Source organism: Nyctereutes procyonoides, unplaced genomic scaffold (assembly GCF_905146905.1).
Source record: "Nyctereutes procyonoides isolate TBG_1078 unplaced genomic scaffold, NYPRO_anot_genome, whole genome shotgun sequence".
In the NCBI taxonomy this organism is placed as follows: Eukaryota; Metazoa; Chordata; class Mammalia; order Carnivora; family Canidae; genus Nyctereutes; species Nyctereutes procyonoides.
The window spans coordinates 28,203,123-28,222,974 of record NW_026575140.1 but is presented as its reverse complement, the minus strand read 5'-3'; the positions used below and the strand labels follow the sequence as shown (position 1 = coordinate 28,222,974).

At 56.0% G+C, this 19,852-nt stretch overlaps 2 protein-coding genes across 2 annotated transcripts in view; both read left to right on the top strand.

The window, feature by feature from the left end:
• CAMTA1 (calmodulin binding transcription activator 1) overlaps nucleotides 1-19,852 on the top strand; it is a 1,317,854-nt gene that overhangs the window by 712,713 nt on the left and 585,289 nt on the right. The window lies entirely within an intron of this gene.
• Nucleotides 1,635-10,817, top strand: LOC129497562 (G1/S-specific cyclin-E1-like). Its single transcript, XM_055306510.1, has 10 exons — nucleotides 1,635-1,714; nucleotides 1,970-2,039; nucleotides 5,883-6,028; nucleotides 6,148-6,283; nucleotides 8,305-8,451; nucleotides 9,010-9,105; nucleotides 9,322-9,456; nucleotides 9,568-9,679; nucleotides 9,759-9,916; nucleotides 10,209-10,817. Exons 1-10 carry the CDS (start codon nucleotides 1,650-1,652, stop codon nucleotides 10,329-10,331), a joined length of 1,188 nt encoding a protein of 395 aa, XP_055162485.1. The 5' UTR covers nucleotides 1,635-1,649; the 3' UTR covers nucleotides 10,332-10,817.

Below are 19,852 nucleotides of genomic sequence, written 5' to 3'. Positions count from 1 at the left end.
TGCGGGGGGCGGGGAGCTGCAGACGCCGAGTTCACGGAGACCCTGAAGTTCTAGGGGGGCAGGAGCAGCCCCGAGGGCGTGTGCGCAGCGCAGGGCAGCTCCCGCCGAGCTGAGAGAGCACGTGGGGGAGGACGTGGGGCAGCGGCTGCCAGGGCACCGGTGCGGCGGAGGCCCGCGGGCGACGGAGCTCCAGGGGAGCCCTGCAGCCGGGCCGGGAGCCCGACGGGCGCCACCGGGAGGGCTTTCAGCCAGAGGGGCGGCCCGCGCCCCGGGGCCCCAGCCGCGGAGGAGGTGGCGGGAGGGGCCCGCAGGGGGGCGCCGGGAGGTCGGCTCGACGAGTGACCGCAGGAACCGGCGCGCTCGGAAGGACGGGCGGGCGGCGCGGCCAGGAGCAGCCCGCGGTGCCGGCCCCGGTCGTAGGCCCGCGACCAGGCGCGGTGACCTTGGGCACAGGCCCGCCCCGGCTCCCGGCCCGGAACCCTGCGTCTCGGGGCGGGGCGGACGCGCCGGGAGGGGCAGCGCGCGCGGCGGGGCGGCGGGGCGGCGGCCGGCGGGACCCCCGCTCCCCGCGGCCCAGCCAGCACCCGCGGCCCGGCCCGCACCCTGCCGCGCGCCGTGTCTACATGCCCCGCGGGCCGGCCACGCGGCCTCCCGCCGCCCCTCCGCCCCGCAGCCGCGAGCCCCGGCCCCGCCCCCCGCGTCCCGCGCCGCGCAGGCCCGGTGGCTTGGCCCCGCCCCTCCCCGCGCAGGCCCCGCCCCCGCAGGCCCCGCCCACCGCAGGCCCCGCCCCCGCCGGCCCGAGCGCCTCCACGGGGCTGCGCGGCGGCGGGGCGGGCCCGCAGGCGGCGGCGGGGCGGGCCCGGGCCCGGGCCCTGGGGCGGCCGCTGAGGGGCTCGGAGCCGGCCGGGGCGGGGCGGAGGCTGGCGGGAGGATGCGAGGGCGGGCCGGGGGCCGGTTCCGCGCGCAGGGACTCTTAACTGCCCCGCTCTCGGCCGGGCGCACGAGCAGCCGGCTCGGCCGCCCGCGCGGGGGAAGGGGCAGGCGCGGGTCCCGCCACCGCCGCGCGCTCGGGCCGCCGCTGCAGCCTCCCGCCTCCCGCCGTCCTCGCCGCCGCGGACAGGGCTCGGTGAGGGCGAGCCGGACCCGGGCGCGGCGGGGGTCGCGGGGTGGTCCCGGGACGGGCCGGGGCGGCCGGGGAGCGGGGGGGGGGGGGGGCGGCGGGGCGGCGGGCGCGCTGCGGACCCGGCGCGGGGGGGGCAGGCCCCCGGGCCCATCGGCCATTTTCCCGGCCGGCCCGCAGCCTCCCGCCGCCTCCCGCCGCCGCCCGCAGCCTCCCGCCGCCTCCTGCCGCCGCCGCCGCCGCCGCCCGCGCGGGGGGAGGGGTGTCCGGGGCGCGCGGCCGGCCCTGCCCCCACCCTGCCCGCGCCCCGCGCCCTGACCCCCCGCCCTGACCCCCGCGCGGCTTGTGCCCCCAGGGCCCGAGACCGGCCCCGCGTGCCGAGCCCGCCGTGCCGAGGGAGCGGAGGGACAGGTGAGTGCCCCGTGGCTGCGCGGCGGGGGGAGGGGCGCCCAGGCTGCCAGCGCCCGCCCTGACCTCCGGGCCACCCGGCCGGCCCGGCAGGGATGCGCAGCACCAGGACCGGGACACCATGAAGGACGACGCTGGCACCCACGTGTCTGTGCGCTCCAGGAAGAGGAAGCCAAACGTGGCTGTTGTGAGTACACAGGAGACAGGTGGGGGAGGAGACCCCCTCCCCGGGCTTACCTGGCCTTACCTGGCGGGGCTCCCCCCCTCCCCCCTCCCCCCGCCCCGGGGCCCTGCCTCCCCGTACGGATTGGGGAGGTGGCACTGCCTTGGGCCGCAGCGGGGCCCGCAGCCTAACCGACGTTCTCTCTCTCCTCTCTCTGTGTTTTTTGTCTTTGGACCGTCTGGTGTGTTTCCTTGGGGGCTGGGGGTCGCCCTCCGTCACTTTTTGCAGGATCCGGATGAAGAAGTTGCGGAAATTGACAGCACTGCGAGGGGCCAGGGCGGCGCGCAGGTAGGTTCCCATGCCCACCGGGCCTCGGCCGCCGGCCTGCTGCGCTTTGTGCTCTAGATGGACGCTCGGTCCCCGCTGCCTCCTGCTGGAGGCGCTCCTCTGCCGCGGGGGGGGGGGGGCATGGTGCTCATCTATGGGCTGAGGCCTGGCCCGTCGGTGGCATTGGCCTCGGCCAGCCTGGGACCCCAGGAAGGCGTTGGGCTCCTCACCCGCACCTCCGAGGTTACACATAACGCGCTGATGTCCCGAAGAACCAGAGTGGACATCAAATAACTCAGTCCTCTCCTTCTGCCCTTGAGGAAACTCAGACTCAGGGCAAGAAAGTGACCCAGAGTCCTGTGCAAGCAAGCCAAGGGCGGAGTCCATCCCGGAGCCCTGTCTCTAGGCCGGGAACTGGGGGAGGGCTCCTGACACAGAGCTCTCCGGCGACTGTGATGCGGGGGTTTGTGTGTGTCCATAAGCGACCCCAATTCTCCCCGTCCCCGCTTCTGTCTTTCGGTCCTGGTGCTAAGGACCTCCCTTCCCCCCGCCACCCCGTGAGCAGCAGGTATGTAACTTCCCCCCCTTCTGGAGGTCCTCAGCCCGTCTGTCCTGCAGTTACCTGCAGTGAGGACTGCTGTCCGGGGCTCCGCCTGGCCTCTGCCTCTAGAGTATCAGTGGAACGTTCTCTGTGATGATACCTGTGTCTCAACACATTTTTTAAATTTTTTTTTAATTTTCTATTTTTTTTTAAATTTATGATAGTCACAAAGAGAGAGAGAAAGACAGAGAGAGAGAGAGGCAGAGACACAGGCAGAGGGAGAAGCAGGCTCCATGCACCGGGAGCCTGACGTGGGATTCGACCCCGGGTCTCCAGGACCGCGCCCTGGGCCAAAGGCAGGCGCCAAACCACTGCGCCACCCAGGGATCCCTCACTAGTCCATTTCTCTTGTCTCTCCGTCACGGAGTTGCCGCCAAATTTCCTGCGTGCTCGTGATATCCTTACAATATCAGCAGTTCCTAGCAGAAAAAGCTCGCGTTATCCTTCCTCCCTCCAGAAATGGCTGGGGACTGTAGTTATGGCTCCAGTAGGGGAAGCAGCCTATCTCCAAACCAGCGGGTCAGGCCTTCTGACCCTATCACGGAGAAAAGCTTGAGTGGGAATAGTATCTGAGCAGAGGGCTCTGGTCCCAACTAGGTTAGCAGTGGGCAGCACGTCGCTGTGTTGGGCACTGAGCAACAGCTGTGGCAGCTGGTTCTGGCAGAGTGAAGGGCTTTGAAGCAGTGGGTGTGCAGGAAGAGTTGTCGTCCCTGCACGTAGACCCTGGAAATTAGCATTTCTGGGGAGATCGACCTAATATCGAACAATGGGTTGATGATTTCCTTCTCATTACATGAAGAAATACTTGCCTTTAGGGAAGGAAATAAGACATTCCTTTCTTTTCTTTTCTTCTTCTTGAAAAAACAAAAACAAACAAACTTTAAGCAGGTTGATTTTCATGAGCCGTGGTAAAATGGCTCTCCACTTTGTGAATCTCGGGATTGCTTATTTTCCCAGCTGTTTTCGGAATTGAAATTTCTGAGAGTGAAGCGAAGGCGTCCATATCCACTTGATGGAGTAGTTTGTTCTCCCGGAGGATCGGAGCAGTGCTAGGGTGCCTAAAATCGGGCTGTGGGCCTGTCCCCAAAGTGTGCACATTGATAGCTGTGGTATTTAAATACTCCTGTCATTTCCCACTAACGAGAAGGAGTTTTCCTGGTTGTTCAGAGATTAAGGACAACAGGTTTCTGTACGTTTCGTAGAGCAGATAGCTTGAAGATTGCCCATCTATCTATGGAGCGCTCGTTCTGGTTTTTCCCCCTGTAGATTCATGAAGCTAGAAGTTTGGGGTAACACAATTATCACACGGAGTTTTTGTCAGGAGTTCTAGTGCAGCCCAGTACAGCAGCCTGGAGCTACTTGTGGCGCATTATGCTAAACTCCTTATAACTGCTTGCTTCCTCAGGACAACAGAGAACCTTTAAGTGTTACCTTAGGCCTTTCCTAAGCAAAAGACTACCCTTTTATCTGCAATCCATTCAGCATATCCGTTTTGTTGTTTAACTTTTCGCAGGAGACCCACCTTTTTAATTGAAGTGAAATCCTGGACTTTGTAGTAGTTACTTCTCAGCACCTGATTCTACATAGGTAGTTCTGTTCTTAGTTAAAAGTGGCATAAGGGGTCGGGGGTGTTTAGAAATAGTCAAAATTGGGGTCTTGCTCTTATCCGGGTCCTTCCTAAAGTCGGATGGATCTGGCCTCTTTGAAACCCAGCGTAAACTCGAGACTTCGACTTCATTATTGTGCCTCACGTGCTGGATCCTAAAGGGTCCAGGTTTCCGAACCACTTGTGGCTTGTGGGTCATCCAGTCTGTCTGTGCACTGCGGTTTGGGAACTGCTGCCATTTTGTCCTCAAAGGCTGCTCTCAGCCCTTTCAGCCATCTGGCTTGGAGGGTGGCACCCAGCTTCTGCCTTCACAGCTAGAATTCATTCTCGAAAGAAGAGCAGCTTGAAGCAGTTGTAATGTGACTCGTTTTGAGTCAAGGAAATGCTACCAGCACATGAGACTAGAGCTGGAGGGGGAGGTTGCCCTTCTGGAACAGCTGTTGGCAGGAGTTGTCATGGTTAATTTCCATGCCCAATTCTCTGCACCCTGGGTGGAGAAGAGCTTCATCCTGCCTTGCTCTTCTCAGCACACTGAAAGTGCTCTGGCCGCCTCTGAAAGTGGCCGGTGTGCTGTGCGCGCCCCACCACCGTATCCTCCAGGCAGCACCTGGAGCCCACATCCCATGCTCATTTCTAATTGTCCCGTTTCTTCTCTGGTCAAAAGGACCTACTTTGCAATAGGTCCAATATTTTCCAAATACTGAAAATCGAATAAAATTAAGTACCTAGAATCTTTGAAAGGAAAGCATATTGTTTGTGTTTTTAATGATGGTTTATTCCCTTATCAGTTCTTGGATCCTCATTCCATGCAAGACTTTGGGGGCAGGATTCAAAGGTCTTCAGGGGTATCTGGCTTCTATCTCCACGGACTTCTTAGTATATCCTGTGACCATTCCTGGATTTGGTGTTAACTAGGCAGATATTCTTTTTGTTTTGTTTTGAGTTAAGGAAAACAAAAGGTCCTCGTTATGTAATATATGAGGCTAGTCTTGCAACCAGGAGTTGTCACATTTGATGGTTTTACGTCTTAAGATGGGGACACTAAATATAGATGGTAATTTACATTTTTGGTCTTCACGCTTGTGAATGTGCGGTGCACATGTAAATATACTTTTATTGGAATTCTTTCACTTTTAAGAAGTTTTGGTAGATTCGCTGTACCTGTTTAAAAAAAAAAAAAAAAAACAAATCTCTGAGTTGTGACCAAATAATCCCACAGCATACCTCAGAGGTTATGCCCAGTTTCTTACCGAGCTGCAGGTGGATTTGTATAGGTGGTGGTGGTGTCGGTTTTTGTACTCCTAAGAGCTGTTTGCATTTTGTCTTAATCCCTCCTGGGTCCATCTTCCTGCTCAGGTAATGGTTTGACGGCGACAGTGTGGAGGATAAAATGCTACTGACTTTGTAGTCGTCTTAGATACTTACTGCATAGACTCCTAAGCCAGTGGCAAGTGAAACGAAAGCTTGGAGTCCTTACTGTGGCTTTTACTTACTCGTTCCATCTTCATCCTCATTTAGGCCAGAATAGGTATTTAGGCCTGGCGATTGCTCTCTAGTGTGAAGATATTTTCTGTTTTACTGGCTGTTCTACAAATCACTGAATGTACACATACCTGGTTCCCATCAAACATTTGAGAATGTGTGTTTTCTTCTACAGCCTTGGGACGATAATCCCGCATGTGAAAACCCCTGCTCCTTGATTCCCACACCTGACAAAGAAGAGGATGAGCCAGCATACCCAAGTTCCGTGTGTGGACCGCAGAACTTCATGCCCTCCAGAGCCTCGCCGCTGCCTCTACTGAAGTAAGTTGCCTGCCACGTGCCTTCCAGGTCTTTTGCTCCTTGTGCACAATCTCACCAAGTCAGTGTGGACGCATAGTGACGCCTACTTCTTGTGTTTCACTTGGTTTTGTTTCTTGTAGCTGGGCAAATAGAGACGAGGTCTGGAAAATTATGCTAAATAAGGAAAAGACATACTTACGGGATAAGCACTTTATGCAGCAGCACCCCCTCCTACAGCCCAAGATGCGAGCAATTCTTCTGGATTGGTTGATGCAGGTGAGCTTGAGTCTTCCTGCCGACTGGAAGCATTGACCACTTCTAGAACCTTCTGGGCTTTGATGACCTCTTTGTGTGTCTTACCCCATTGACACTTTTCTGTGTCTCCCAAGTACTACTCTTTTTGCTTGGGTTCTTCCGTAGACGAATTTCTGAAGTCTCTTTACCTCTTAGATATTTTGAGGTTGGCATTTAATTTTTTTTCTTCCAAGTTCAAATAATTACAAAAGTTCTCTTTTCCACTGAACTGTAAATATTGATATTTGGTCTTTAATTAAATTGCTTTTGAATCTATCCGGTGGAATGCAGATAACAGCTGTTTGATAGCCACTATCATAAGTTTTAAAAATACATGAACAGGCTTATCTTTAACAGTCAGAAAGCTTACATTGTTCTTTTTTAACTCCTTGGAGTCCATTTCTCTTTCCCCACGGAATAGCATCGAAAAAAAAAATAATGTATTCAAATCTTTTATTTCTCTGCAACAACTGGTCAAAAGGACAAGTATGACAAATTGTGATGGATAATTGTTAGACATCAAAAGCTATTGTATGGGTAGTGTGCCTCTCCTGAGAGGACGCGTGCGTGACCCAGTAGTGCCTGCAGGGGCACCGGGGGGCACCGGGAGCCTTGGGTGGTGGGATGTGGGCTTTCTTCTGTGATGCTGAAGGACTTCTCAGGCAGCTCCGTCTTATGAAAAAGGAAGGACATAAGGAAGTTGAGTGTCCGAGTATTCCCTAAAAACAAACGCGGTTAGGTACTGTTTGGAAAGCCTCTACTCCCGGGCTCTGCGCACCCCCGTTAATGCTCATCGTAGGCTCAGATCCCCCGCTGCCAACTCGCTGGGTATGGGTCTTTGTCAGGCAAGTCATTTAATCTAGAATCTTGGTTTTCTCATCTGTAATATTTTCTAGCAGTATTTTCCTTACAGAGTTTGTACGGCCTAGACGTGGTATGTGTGAACTGCAGCGTATGTGGTTGGCGAGAAAAGACGGCTCTTCTCACCGTTCCTAATCTGCTTGTCTTTTCGTTATTGAAAAGCTAACATTTTCTGTACTGAGCTCTTTGGCAGGCCTGCCTACTTGAGACTCCAGGCCTCACACGTGCCCTTCTGGGCCCCCGGAGACGTTTTATAATCCCTCGAAACAGTAGATGGAGGATGCTTCACTCTCCTAGGTGGCAGCTCATTGGACGTTATGACTGAGAAGTTCTATTTTCTGTACCGCAGTTGATGCCGTATACTTTAAGGAAGGTTTTTCTCAGAAATCCAACCAAAGAAAGTCTGGTAATACCACTGAGAGGATAGGCCAGAAGGGTAACCTTTAGGTGCTCGGTGGGACGAAGCTGCAGGCGTGTCGACCGTGAGCCGGGCGACGGGGGTCTGAGAGCTTGTCCCTGAGCGGATGGATGCTCCAGCTTCACTTCCGACCTCAAAGATGCCTCAGCTTGGACCTTAGAAATACTCTTTAGTGATTGATGGCATTTTCTGTGAAGGTTCTGTTTGCTGTTTCTCTGGGGCCTTTTCTCCCTGTTCGCCCCATGAGATGCAGCGGCACGCGGGAAGGCCTGTAGGAGCGGCAGTTTTCCGAGCGCAGTCAGATGTTCGATGGTGGTGAGGAGTTGGGGCCCAGTGTTCCCTTGTCCTCCACTCCCTCGCGGGCACCCCCCACCCCATCTCCGCAGTCCTGTGAGGTGGGCCGGGCAGGCACAGTCCTGGTGTTAGGGTTTGAGACCATCGTTCAGTCTTCCCATGAAATGCTCCTTCAGCCTATGAACATGGGCTCTTACCGGGATATCGATCACAGAACGTTTAATCCTTCTGTCTGAGCCCCATCCAGGTTTTCGCCCCTGCTTGTGCCTGGGGACAAGCAAGGTAACAGTCCTTTCAGAAAAGCAAAGTCCCTCTCTCTCGATTGGGTTCTCTGGTCCTTCACCAAAACTCGCGGCAAATTTTGTTTGTGGGCTTGTTTTTGTCCTTGTTCCTCAAGTAATTGTTCTAAAACTTATTAATATTTTTTCAGGTGTGCGAAGTCCATACACTTCACAGAGAGACATTTTACTTGGCACAGGATTTCTTTGATCGGTATATGGCAACGCAACAAAATATTGTAAAAAAGCTTTTACAGCTTATTGGGATTTCATCTTTATTTATTGCTGCCAAACTTGAGGTAAATCATTTTCAAATACTTGTTACGTGGCACACCTTGTTTCTTGAGATCCCCTGAGATGACCGGAAGAGGCCAGATGCTTGTCTGCGTTTTTCTAATTCGAGGTTGTCTGAAGTATAAAGCCACGTGCAGAAAGGGCTAGAAATTAACCAAGAAGTGAGACAAGTAGTGAGTGTATGAAACGCTTAGGTTAGTGTAGTTCCTGGTAGCCCAAAAATTGAACTTTGACCCAAGAGGACTACAATTTTGGTGTGATTAGAAGGCTGGATGGGCCCAGCTTTCAAACGTGTTGCTAAAGGTATTTAAAAGGTGACCATTTCAAAAATATGCCCACCGAGTCAAAGCTGTATTTATGTCTATTTATTGGTAACAGTGGGTGTTTCGTTTCTTTCTCAATAAATGCACTTTGATCAGTGGAGGAGCTCCTGTATTTACTCCATGGATGTTCCCTGTCTCTTTCCAGGCTAGTGTACTAAAAACAGTAACTTTGGAAGTACGTTGTAAGTTAAAACTATTAGAGATTTTTGCTAATTGTTTCTCCCTTTTATTTCCTTTTAGGAAATCTATCCTCCAAAGCTGCACCAGTTTGCTTATGCTACAGATGGGGAATGTTCAGAAGAGGAGATTCTTAGCATGGAATTAGTCATTATGAAGGTAGGTTACAAGTTAATTTTTCAGTCCTTTTTTTAAAATGCATACATAGTATCTTTTCCACATTCCGTGTGAGTGCATCTGAGAGGAGTTCTCCCGCTGGACACATTGTGGCATGGAATGTGGCTGCGTTTTGAACTCCTTTAGAGGCCTTCGGGGAGCAGAAATGTCTTTTTCTTCTCTCAGCCATTGGTCTCCTTTCTCTCGGTTTTCCCTTAGGCTCTTAAGTGGCACTTAAGTCCCCTGACCATTGTATCCTGGCTGAATGTATATATGCAGGTTGCATATCTAAATGACTTATGTGAAGTGCTCCTGCCACAGTATCCCCAGCAAATCTTCATACAGATCGCAGAGGTAAGCGGCCCCGCTCCCTTGGGGGCTACCTACCCCACTGTGAGCCTGAGGAGCCCTAGAAGGGATGGATGGTGGCCGGCCGTGTGCTTCAGCCTCTTTTCTGCTCCACAGCTTTTGGATATTTGTGTCCTGGATATTGGCTGCTTAGAATTTCCCTACGGTGTACTTGCTGCTTCTGCCTTGTATCATTTCTCTTCGTCTGAATTGATGGAAAAGGTTTCAGGTACGTTGGCTTTCCGGGCGATTCACAAGGTGGATTAAACTTACAGACCGATTGAGCCTAAAAGTTACTTTCATTGCAGGGTATCAGTGGTGTGATATAGAGAAGTGTGTCGAGTGGATGGTGCCGTTTGCCATGGTCATTAGGGAGACGGGAAGTTCAAAACTGCAGCATTTCAGGGGAGTTCCCGCTGAAGACGCACACAACATCCAGACCTATATAAACAGCTTGGATTTGCTGGTCAGTAGTGTTCCTTCATTCCCAGATAAACTCATAAAACTGCCTAACCAGCCTCCGCACGCCTCTGCAGGCAGGCGTCAGATAGGCTAGAAAGACCCCAGTTCTTCTAGTTCCTTGAAAAAGAAAACTTGCACTCAATAGATGCGATGCCTAAATAGCACGGAGACCAGAGACCTCGTCCATCGCTCCCTGCCGTTTGTTTCCCCCGCTGCCACAGAAGGGCACACTCAGCACGCCGAGCCCAAAGGATCGGGTCTTCCATTTTCACATTTCTCGCTTTTATTCCCAACAGAACAAAGCCCAAGCAAAGAAAGCCATATTGTCTGAACAGAATCGGATTTCTCCTCCCCCCACCGGGGTCCTCACTCCCCCGCAAAGCAGCAAGAAGCAGAGTGGTGGGCAGGACACGGCGTGAGCACACCAGCACTCTCCACCAAAGACCGTTGGGCGGGCGCGCCGCTCCGAGTCCTCTGCCGCGCCGTGGCCGAGGCGCGCGTTAGCTTTTACGCTTATTTAAGTGGAAGAGCGCGTCTCTTCTGCAACCGAAGTGTTTCCGTGGATGGCATTGGACAGGGAGAAGTGTTTATTATTGAATGCTTAGGTTTTTTTTAAATAAGTGCGTCGAGTACACCAGCTACCTCCAGAACACCAGTGAGTGCTCCAGATGCTGCTAAGGAGGGTGATACTTGACTTGATTGACTATTCACGCAGATAACAAAGGCTTGAAGCTGCAGAGCGCCGTGTTGCGCTTGGTCTCCCCTTGCGTGTGCTGGGTTGTGTGCTGTTGAGCGGGGCTGGTGGTTGTGAGCGTTGTGATGTGGAAGCCCACACCCAGCGGTGCTGGGGGCCTGCCCTTTTCACACTATCCGTTGACAATGTATAATGCCTTTGATGAACTGTTGTTTTGTAGGTGCTGCTATGTCTATCCATTTTTTAATAAAGATAACACTGTCTTTGAGACAGCTGGTTTTGTGAGCTATGTCTGATCATTCCGTTAGAAGTCATCTTCGAGTGTGGCTCTATCGAAGTCTCTTTTTTAATTTCATGCTTCTGAAAGCTCACACCTTTCAAGCAAATCTATTTAAAAGAAGACTTCTGAAGTGAGCCTTAGGTACAGCCTCCAATTTGGCCTTTCTTCTGCATTGCCCTGCGCAGAGGCTGCTCAGGTGGGGTTCGCGGGCGGGCCGCGGCGGCTTGAGAAGCGGTGTCTGCATCCAAGCGGATTCTTAGGTATCACCTCTGCCCTGCAACAGGCCCAAGGTCATACAGCCTCTGTAACTGGTGTTAGTACTGTCTTCGTCCTTACCCACGTCTTAACCTAAAGGACTTCTGTTTGGAGAATTTGTTAACAATGTAGGAGGCTTAAAACTATACTCCAAAGACGAAAATGTGAAATAGAATCCTAGAATCCTATGCAGCTCAAGGCCAGACGTCGCCGTGTGGTCTGATCCCTGACCGCTGATGGAGTCCCCGAGTGCCTTGCTAACGGAGGAGGTCCCCGCTCAGCTCACACTGCATTTTGTCGAACATCCGCACAGTGGTCTTGTCGGCTTTTGTGTCTCACTTCCTTGCAATGGTTTGGTGTATGTACGGGTTCGTAAGAAGGGAGGGTGAATGAGCAAATAAATCCCACTTGTTTTCAACTTGGTGTTTTATCTCATTTTGTAAAACTCTAAAGAGGAAAAACAGCCATTTTAAATCATTTATGTGAAGCTGGAGGAGAGAGACCCTCCCTACTCCTTTACATTGTGATGTTACAGTTTGGCAAGTTTTATTTTTTAATGTATTTTTTATTTTTATTTTTTAAATTTTTATTTTTTAAGATTTATTTATTCATGAGAGACAGAGAGAGAGAGAGAGGCAGAGACACAGGCAGAGGGAGAAGCAGGCTCCCTGCGGGGAGCCCACGCAGGACTCCATCCCAGGACCCCAAGATTACGCCCTGGGCCGAAGGCAGACACGCTCAACCCCTGAGCCACCCGGGCATCCCTCTGGCAAGTTTTAATACAGTGTTCCTAATAAATGCATTCAATATAAATCTACATGTACTGGTATTTAGTCAAATGGTACTCCAAGCTAATTATTTCCTCATTGGAGGCAGAGATGCTCCCACCTTAAAAAGCAGGGAATTTTTAATGGTGACCGTGTGCAATGACTTTCTGGAAAGATCTTAAAAGTGGTTAATTTACATTTGGCATTTTGTGTGGAAAATGACGGCACTGAGAACATTTCGGTTTTCAAAGCCTTGGATTAGGTTTGGGGCTTGACACACGAGGGGACGGTGGTCTGAACGCAGGTCTGGGGTAACACTTGAAACACGCTTTGGCCCTTGTGTCGCAGAGTGTGGCGGGACCTGCTGAAACGATTATGCAAACCTGAGAGTCTGCATTTCTGGACATCAGGGCTCTTTGTTTTTGTTTTAGCAATGGCAGCGTTGCCACGGGCAGCTCTTGTCATCATCGCTGCTAATACAGGATCCGGCCTGGGTGGATGAGTGAATTCATAGTAACGCATCCTGTGGCTCTGCCAGGAACCCTGACGGCCACTAGGAAGGAACACCAAGTTTCCGTGCTTCAAGGAGCTCTTCCTTTTGCCTTGTGCTTTTTCCTTTAGTCATCAGCACAGACGTGGGTCCCTCGCTGGTCGGCTCTGCATACGCATTTGCTAAGTCACTATCTTTGTTCTGCAATTCAGCTAAGCCCAGCTGAGGCCAGGTGATGCCGAACCGACGACATCAGGGTGAAAATGGGAGCTCTGGTCAACCTGGGTGAGCAGAGATGGTGAGCAGAAAGGCCCCAGAGAAGGGGGTGGCTTGGCCCCTGAGTGCGACTTCCTTGTGTTAGAGGAGAAAGAGCAAGTTATTGAACCGACGGTGAAGGCTGACTGGATCGCGGTCGAGCAAACCACATCCTCGAGTCACGCCCCGGCCCTCAGGTCCCTCGCCAGACCTCCCACAGGTGCTCCGTGTCTCTGTCCCCTTGCCGGAGAGCGAGAACGCCGGTCCTCGGGTAGTGGGTGTTGACGGCCTCCCAATGCCATGCTCCCCGGGGACCTGCACGGCTCTTGGGTGCGTGGATTTCACACCACGTGGCTACGTGGTGCTAAGGCTCACGCGGACGTTCAGCAGAGGAGTAAAGCTGCTGAGCCCTTTGAGATTTGGAGCGAGATGTACCCCGGGCCTCTCCGACACAAACGAGATTGGAGTTTATTCGGGCAAAATGAGGCTCTAGCTCAGAGCAGGGTTGCAAAGAGAAATCAAATCTGATAATGTCTAGTCCTATTTACCCAACCGTGCATTTTCCTACCACATGCTCAACATTTTGAAATTCAAATCACATTTATACCTTGGACATTGTTAGGAGACTATTTTTATCCGTGCTGCAATCATCTAATTGGCTGATTACAGGTCTCAAATTGCCACAGAGAACTCAATTTTTGAAAGAATTGTCCTGTTTGATCGAATATGTTATTCAAGCAAAGCAGTCACTGTTGCACAAGGTTACCTGCCAGCCGGAGCTAACCAGGAGCAATAGCAGTAGCAGCCTACGCTTAAAATCGAGCATTAGCTAATCTGCCGGTGACAACGGAGCCTTAAATATAATTTGCCGCGGACACTTCAGTTCCCGCGCTGACAGACGACTGCATTTCGGGTTCAATGAGCACAGATTTTTCCTACCTCATCCCGATCCCTAACGTGACTCCCGGAGCCTGCGCCGCGCTCGGCTGCCCGGGCCCCCAGGGACCGTCCCCCGGGAGTCCGGGGAGGACGGCGCTGTCCCCTGTCCAGTCCTCGCCCCCTCCGCACCCGGCCCGCCCTGTCGCCTGCCCGGCCGACACCAAGTCCCCAGAATGGGCGGCACGGACCGCAGCGGGCTCAGCTGCTGGGGGCGGCCGGGCTGCGAGCCGGTGCCCTCCCTTGGGAGCACTCCCCGCGGGGCACCCCAGCTCTGGAGGCAAAAGACTGTGGGGTGCAGCCGCGGGGTCAGGGGGCCGGGCCCGGGCTCCTGCTGTGTGCCCCCCTTCCCCCCCCACCCCGGGCCCTGAGTCAGCCAAGGAAGCAGGCGATGAGGCGGGGAGGTGACCCCGCAGCCCCGGCGGCAGGGAGCTGGGGGCCGCGGCTCCAGGTGCCTGGGACCCGCCACATACAGCCGCCGTTCTTCCCGGCCTGCCTCCGCACCCACCACAGAGACTTCTGTCCCCTCACCTCTGCCTGTAGCCCGCCTGCAGCCACGAGGCCCTCACCGCCACCGGGGACTGCCTCTGTCCCCGTCCTCCTGTCTCCCGCCGTGGGCTTCTGTCCCCAGGCCGCACAGCGCCCTGCCTGAGGCCACCCGAGGCCAGCTGAAGCTGGCTAAGGCCACTAGAGGCCACCTGAGGCCACCTGAGGCCACTTGAGACCACCTGAGGCCACCTGAAGCCAGCCAAGGCCGCTAGAGGCCACCTGAGACCACCTGAGGCCACCTGAAGCCAGCTAAGGCTGCTAGAGTCCACCTGAGGCTGCCCAAGGCCACCCAAGGCCGCCCAAGGGAAACCCTGGGGCATCCTGGCCACACCCAGCACAGCTGACTCCCCTTCCCTTGGCAAATCCTCCCCTGTCCCCTCCCTCCAGCCACATGCCAAGTCTCGTCCCTTCCAGGCCTGACCCGCCGCCCCCACGGTCCAGGCCAGCTTGGCCCGGGCCGGCCGCCTCCCAGGCCCGCTGCCCACTGCACAGCAACCGCTGATCGGCCTCCGCCTGCCGGCGCCCCAGGGACGGTGCCCTTGGCCTTCCCCGGGGGGATCCCTTACTCCATGTCCCTTGTTCACGCCCGGGGAACTGGGCCAGCAACGCGCGACACACACGGGAACCCAGTCGGCTCACCGGCCACCAGGGACCGTGGAACTGCACAGCAGGGTCGGTTCACACGCACCGGCGGGCACCAAAGTTCCAGTGCAGAAAACACTAGGACTCACCTGAAGCCCCAGCGCCGGCTTCACGTCACTTTTCAAGGAACGCGACGTTAAAGACGCCACGGAAGGGCCGCCTGCCTCCCCGCCCCGTCCCACCGCCTTCCTTGCTCCTCAGAGGAAGCAATCACCCCAAGGCCTGTGTGCATGGTTCCCACGCGTATTTTTAGACTTTTGTCATTTATATTTGGCTCCATAAGCCACAGACTTACAGGGACACTACTCTGGGTGTCCTAAAAGCTCACACAAGTAGAATCACACTGTACCGACGACCACACCACTTCCTGTTCTCTTTCAACCTTATCTTCAGGACGTACCCACATGGACACGGGCAGGGGCGGAATTTTTAAATCTTTTATTTATTTTTTTAAAAGATTTGTTGTTGTTATTCATGAGAGACACAGAGAGAGGCAGAGACATGGCAGAGGGAGAAGCAGGCTCCGTGCAGGGAGCCCGATGCGGGACTCGATCCCGGGTCTCCAGGGTCACGCCCTGGGCCGAAGGCGGCACTAAACAGCTGAGCCACCCAGGGATCCTTTTTTTTTTTTCTTAAATTTTTAACTGTGGTGAGGTTTTCCCTTGTGTGAATGCCCCACGGTGTACACGGTCCCTCCCAGGCTGGCCCACGAGCAGGCCGCCGCCGCAAGCACCTCGTGCGCACGCGAGCCGTGGGTGTGCACCCCTCCAGGGCACGTCCCCGGGCCCGGAATGGCCATGTCAGAGGGCACGTGCTCCCGCGGCTTCACCCAACGTGGTCGGCCAATTCCCCAAGTTGCGCCCGTTTCCACTCCCAGCCGCGGGCGTCACAGTCCCTGCCTTCCCACGGCTGCTCCCGCGCCCGCCGTCTCTTGACCCCCTGAGCGCTGCTGTCACTGAGCTTTCTTGGGTTTTCTCTGACTCCGGGAGAAGCAGCACGTGTTGGAAATGATACATTAGACTTCCGCGACACGTACAACATCGAAAGTGAAAACCCCCGGAGGTGCCATTCCTACCAGTTTTGGCGTTGAAACAGCTCCAGAATCTTTTCCTGTGCGTACACTAACCCACGAAGACACAAAATATTTACCGAATTTTTGGTCCGGGACTATTGCGTCCGATCATACGTCCGAGGTCATTCAAAACGCACCTGGCCTCACACACCCAGCCCGTCTGGCTCTTTCCTTTTCAGTGACTGCTTAGCGACGGGCCTGTGGCTTAGCCCAGGATTTCAGGGCCCCGCACCTGCGGGCACGCCGGAGACGCCCCCTCCCTGAATGAACAGGGCGAGGCGTTGGTGCTCACCCGTGGAGTCGCCCTCGTTCAACCTCCTGCGCTCCCACGCGCGGGGCGCACTCGCCATCTTCCGCTTGCAAAGGCCCAACATTCACGTGGAAAAGCGGGACTCCGTGGAAGCGAGGCAGGGCCCTGCTGCCGTTCCTAGTGTTTCCTCCGGGCCAAGGAGCCACACGCCATCGAATTCCAATTCCCGGAAGGGTCACGGGAGTGGGCTGACTTACCAAGGCCCAGACTCCAGTGCATCCTCAGACAGAGAGCTAGGCGGACAAGCCCATCCCTCCCGTCATCCAGAAAGTTCTCTGTGTCCCTCTCGCTAGGCACCTAACCAAGCCATTGCACCTGGTTGTAGACAAGGAGCACTCCATGGTGGGAGATGCCGCAGCGGCCTGAGGCACCCCCCCCCCCCGCAATCCTGGGTCCTCTGTCCCTCCCCTGCCCTGGGGGTAGGAGAGCCTGCTGCCCACGGGCGTCTGCTGCGTTTGGGCTGCATAGATGGTCCTGAAATGTTTGAGCCGACACGTGAGCCCAGATCATGTGGCGGGCCCCGGCCCCCGGCGGCCCGGCCTGCAGGGCCCACTGAGCCCCAGGGTCCCCCGCACCCCTGCCCTGGCCCGGGGCTCCCTGCCCCTCATCACCACCTACTCGCCGCCACTCTTCCGGAGAAGACGGATAGCCCGAACCCCAACTCTATCAAAAGCAAGGAAACACAGATGGGGAGAGTAGAAGGTGCAAGCTAAGTGGCAGAGAGAGCATATCCCTCCCTGGACGTGCAGAGCTTTTGCGCGTGTTTAAGGTCAGGGCAAAGCATCGTGGGTCCTCGTCACCCGCCTGCCTCCACGGGCATTTGAGTGTCCAGATTCCTGGGTCGTCCCTGGCTCTCACCCCAAGGGCTGTGGGGCTTTCAGCTCCTCTCTTACCTGCCTCAGGACTCGGGCTCCGCAGCTGCCCGGTGGGTGGCACCTTCTCCCAGCGGGAGCCCTGCCCCCCAGGAGGGAAGAGTGGCTTTCTGTTTCTCTTCAAATGCTGGTCTTCCAGGTGCTGATGAAAGACGGGGCTGGGGTGTTTTTAGGTTTGCGGTACACTTCAGGGAACTTGCCTGCTTCCTGTCATGCAATCGAGGTTTCGTTTCTCTAGACGTGGAGGGTGGGTGGGGGGCCAGGGCGACGGTGCGCACGCAGGGCAGAGAGCAGGCTGCCCACCTCCCCCTGGTCCTGCAGGCTGCCTGGTGACCCTCAGGGTGACCTCTGACACTCAGCCCATCTAGGGCATGTCAAGGCCAGAGGTGGGGCAAGTGTGATTCCAGGGCTGCATCCACAAGACACCCCCACTCACCCGCCCCCCCCAATGATCCAAAGGTTGGTGCCTGAAAGGGAACCGGCCCTGCAGAGTGGCCCTCAACAGGGTCCTAGGTGGGAGGACCTTGGGCCCGGCTTGGCTTTGTTCTTCCTTGAATGGAACCTCTTGCGTCACTGCTGGAAAATGCTCTAATTCTGCCCTGGGAGGGAGAGAACGGAGGCATCACAAGACAAATTGCAGCAGAAAAAGATGAGTTTCCAGATCCTGGGAGTGATTTCTCTGCACCGTTCATTTTAGCGACGTCCAGGGAGTGGAAGGAGAGGGCTCGTCTGTGGCCGAGATAGATGCAGATGCCAATATAGAATTCACGGGAGCACAAAAGGCGGGCCGGGCGGGCTTTATTAATTATATTTCTTTTATCCTCATAATAATGGCATGTCAGTAATCTACACTGAATGTGCCCAATTGATGCTAATGACTTCATCCTTTGGTTTCTGTTTTTTTTTTTTTTTTTTTTTTTTTTTTTTTTTTTTTTTTTTAAAGGTCTGCCCCGGGGGATCCCTGGGTGGCGCAGCGGTTTGGCACCTGCCTTTGGCCCAGGGCGCGATCCTGGAGACCCGGGATCGAGTCCCACGTCGGGCTCCCGGTGCATGGAGCCTGCTTCTCCCTCTGCCTATGTCTCTGTCTCTCTCTCTCTCTCTCTATCATAAATAAAAATAAAAATTTTTTTTAAAAAAAAAGGTCTGCCCCGGCTACTCAGCCCCAGTGAGCCCGGAGTCCCGCGGGGCCCTGGAGGCCGTCCTCTGGGCCCCCGCCCCGTCCTTTCTGTGCCCGGGCAATGCCAACAGCAGTCCTAGCTGGAGGTGGCCTTTTGCCATGTCCCCAGGCCCCGCAGCCCTCCATCCCGCGGTGCCATAATCCCGGTACGGGTCCTCTCCGACCCGGGCACGGAGTCCTCTGGGAGGGGCGACAGGCAGGTGCGTGTGGGACTGGGTGTGGAGCAGTATCTCAGAGCTGCGGACCCCTCTTAGTGCACCTCAAATCCCATCCCGCACCCAAGGGTTCTTTTTGAAGCACGAGAGATGAACAGGTTATGGGTTGCTCTCTCCCCACCACCCCTATCGGTATTAGGTTTCATGATTTGGCCTAAGTTAGGGAAGGGGGCCTGTGCTGGAACACCGCGATGACTGAAGAGCCACAGCATTTGCCCACGTCTGTCATCGCCCTCCCGCCCCGGAGCCCGCAGGGAGTGGTCAGGAACGGCACCGAAGTTTCCAAATGGAGGTGCGCTGAACCTGTGTCCTCCCCTTCTGCCCGGAACCACCCCATGAGGGGCTGCGCACACCTGACCCAGGATAGGCCCACGGGAGGCATCCAGGCCGAAAACAAGGTTTCCTGTGACAAATCGACGCTTCTGCTGTTGTTTGGAGACTAACTTCACAAGCACGAGACGCGTGGGCTGGGGCACGGCCTGCGGGCAGCCGGGAGTCAAGGGAGAGCCCCGAACTGGGGATCTCACCTGTAACGGCCTGGAAAGGGCTTTCAGAATGGGGTTTGGAGGACCCCCCGGCCCCCACTTCACACTGACAGCCCTCCCCAGCACAGCCCTGGTGTGCGGCAAGGGCCTGGGGGGCCAACGCGGCCAGCCCCCCACGGCTTGGACAGGGCACTTCTGGAAGTTCCCTGTGGGGGCATCACGGTGTCCTGCGGCCCGATGATGGGGACCAGGGCCATCACCGAGGCTGGGTGCGCTGGCGCAGGCTCAGGGAGGTCGTTTGGGAGCAACAGGTCACAGCTGAGGGGCGCGGAGCTCCTCCTCCGCCCGGCCTCCTACCCTCCTGACGGCCTCTGGGCAGGCAGCGGGGCCGGTTTGCAGGGCTGGTGCCTGGCAGCCTTGGTGGCACCAGGGCTGAGAAGACCGACCACCGGGCAGGGGCTGATGCCCCGCGGGGGGGGGGGGCGCCCGCTCACCCCGAACAGCTGCTGGCCCCGGGTGCGCGCCGCACTACGGAAGCTCCAGCGGCGCCGCCCCAGCCCGGGAAGCCTCGGGGGCCAGCCTGCGGACTCAGCCTCCGTTCCCTGCCCCCGGGCACCCTGGCTCCTGCAGACGAGCTCACACCTGCAGGTGGCCCCTCACACCAAAAGCAGAAGCAGCAAAGCTTGCGATCGCGGGCCTTCCCTCTTCTCCGGACGGACGGGCCGCTGCACGTCGGGGCTGGCCCTCCCCGGGGCTCCTCGGGCCGTGCTCCCCGAGGCGGTTCTGGGTCCCTGAGCCTCTGGAGTGGCGCACGGGGCTACAGGGTGAGCGAGTCAGAGCGAAAGCCCACCCCTCACTCCGCTGCCCGGGACTGGCCGCTGCGCCGCCAGCCGGGCCCAGAAGAACCGAGGGCGTGGAGCAAGGCCTCAGGTAACTCGGGA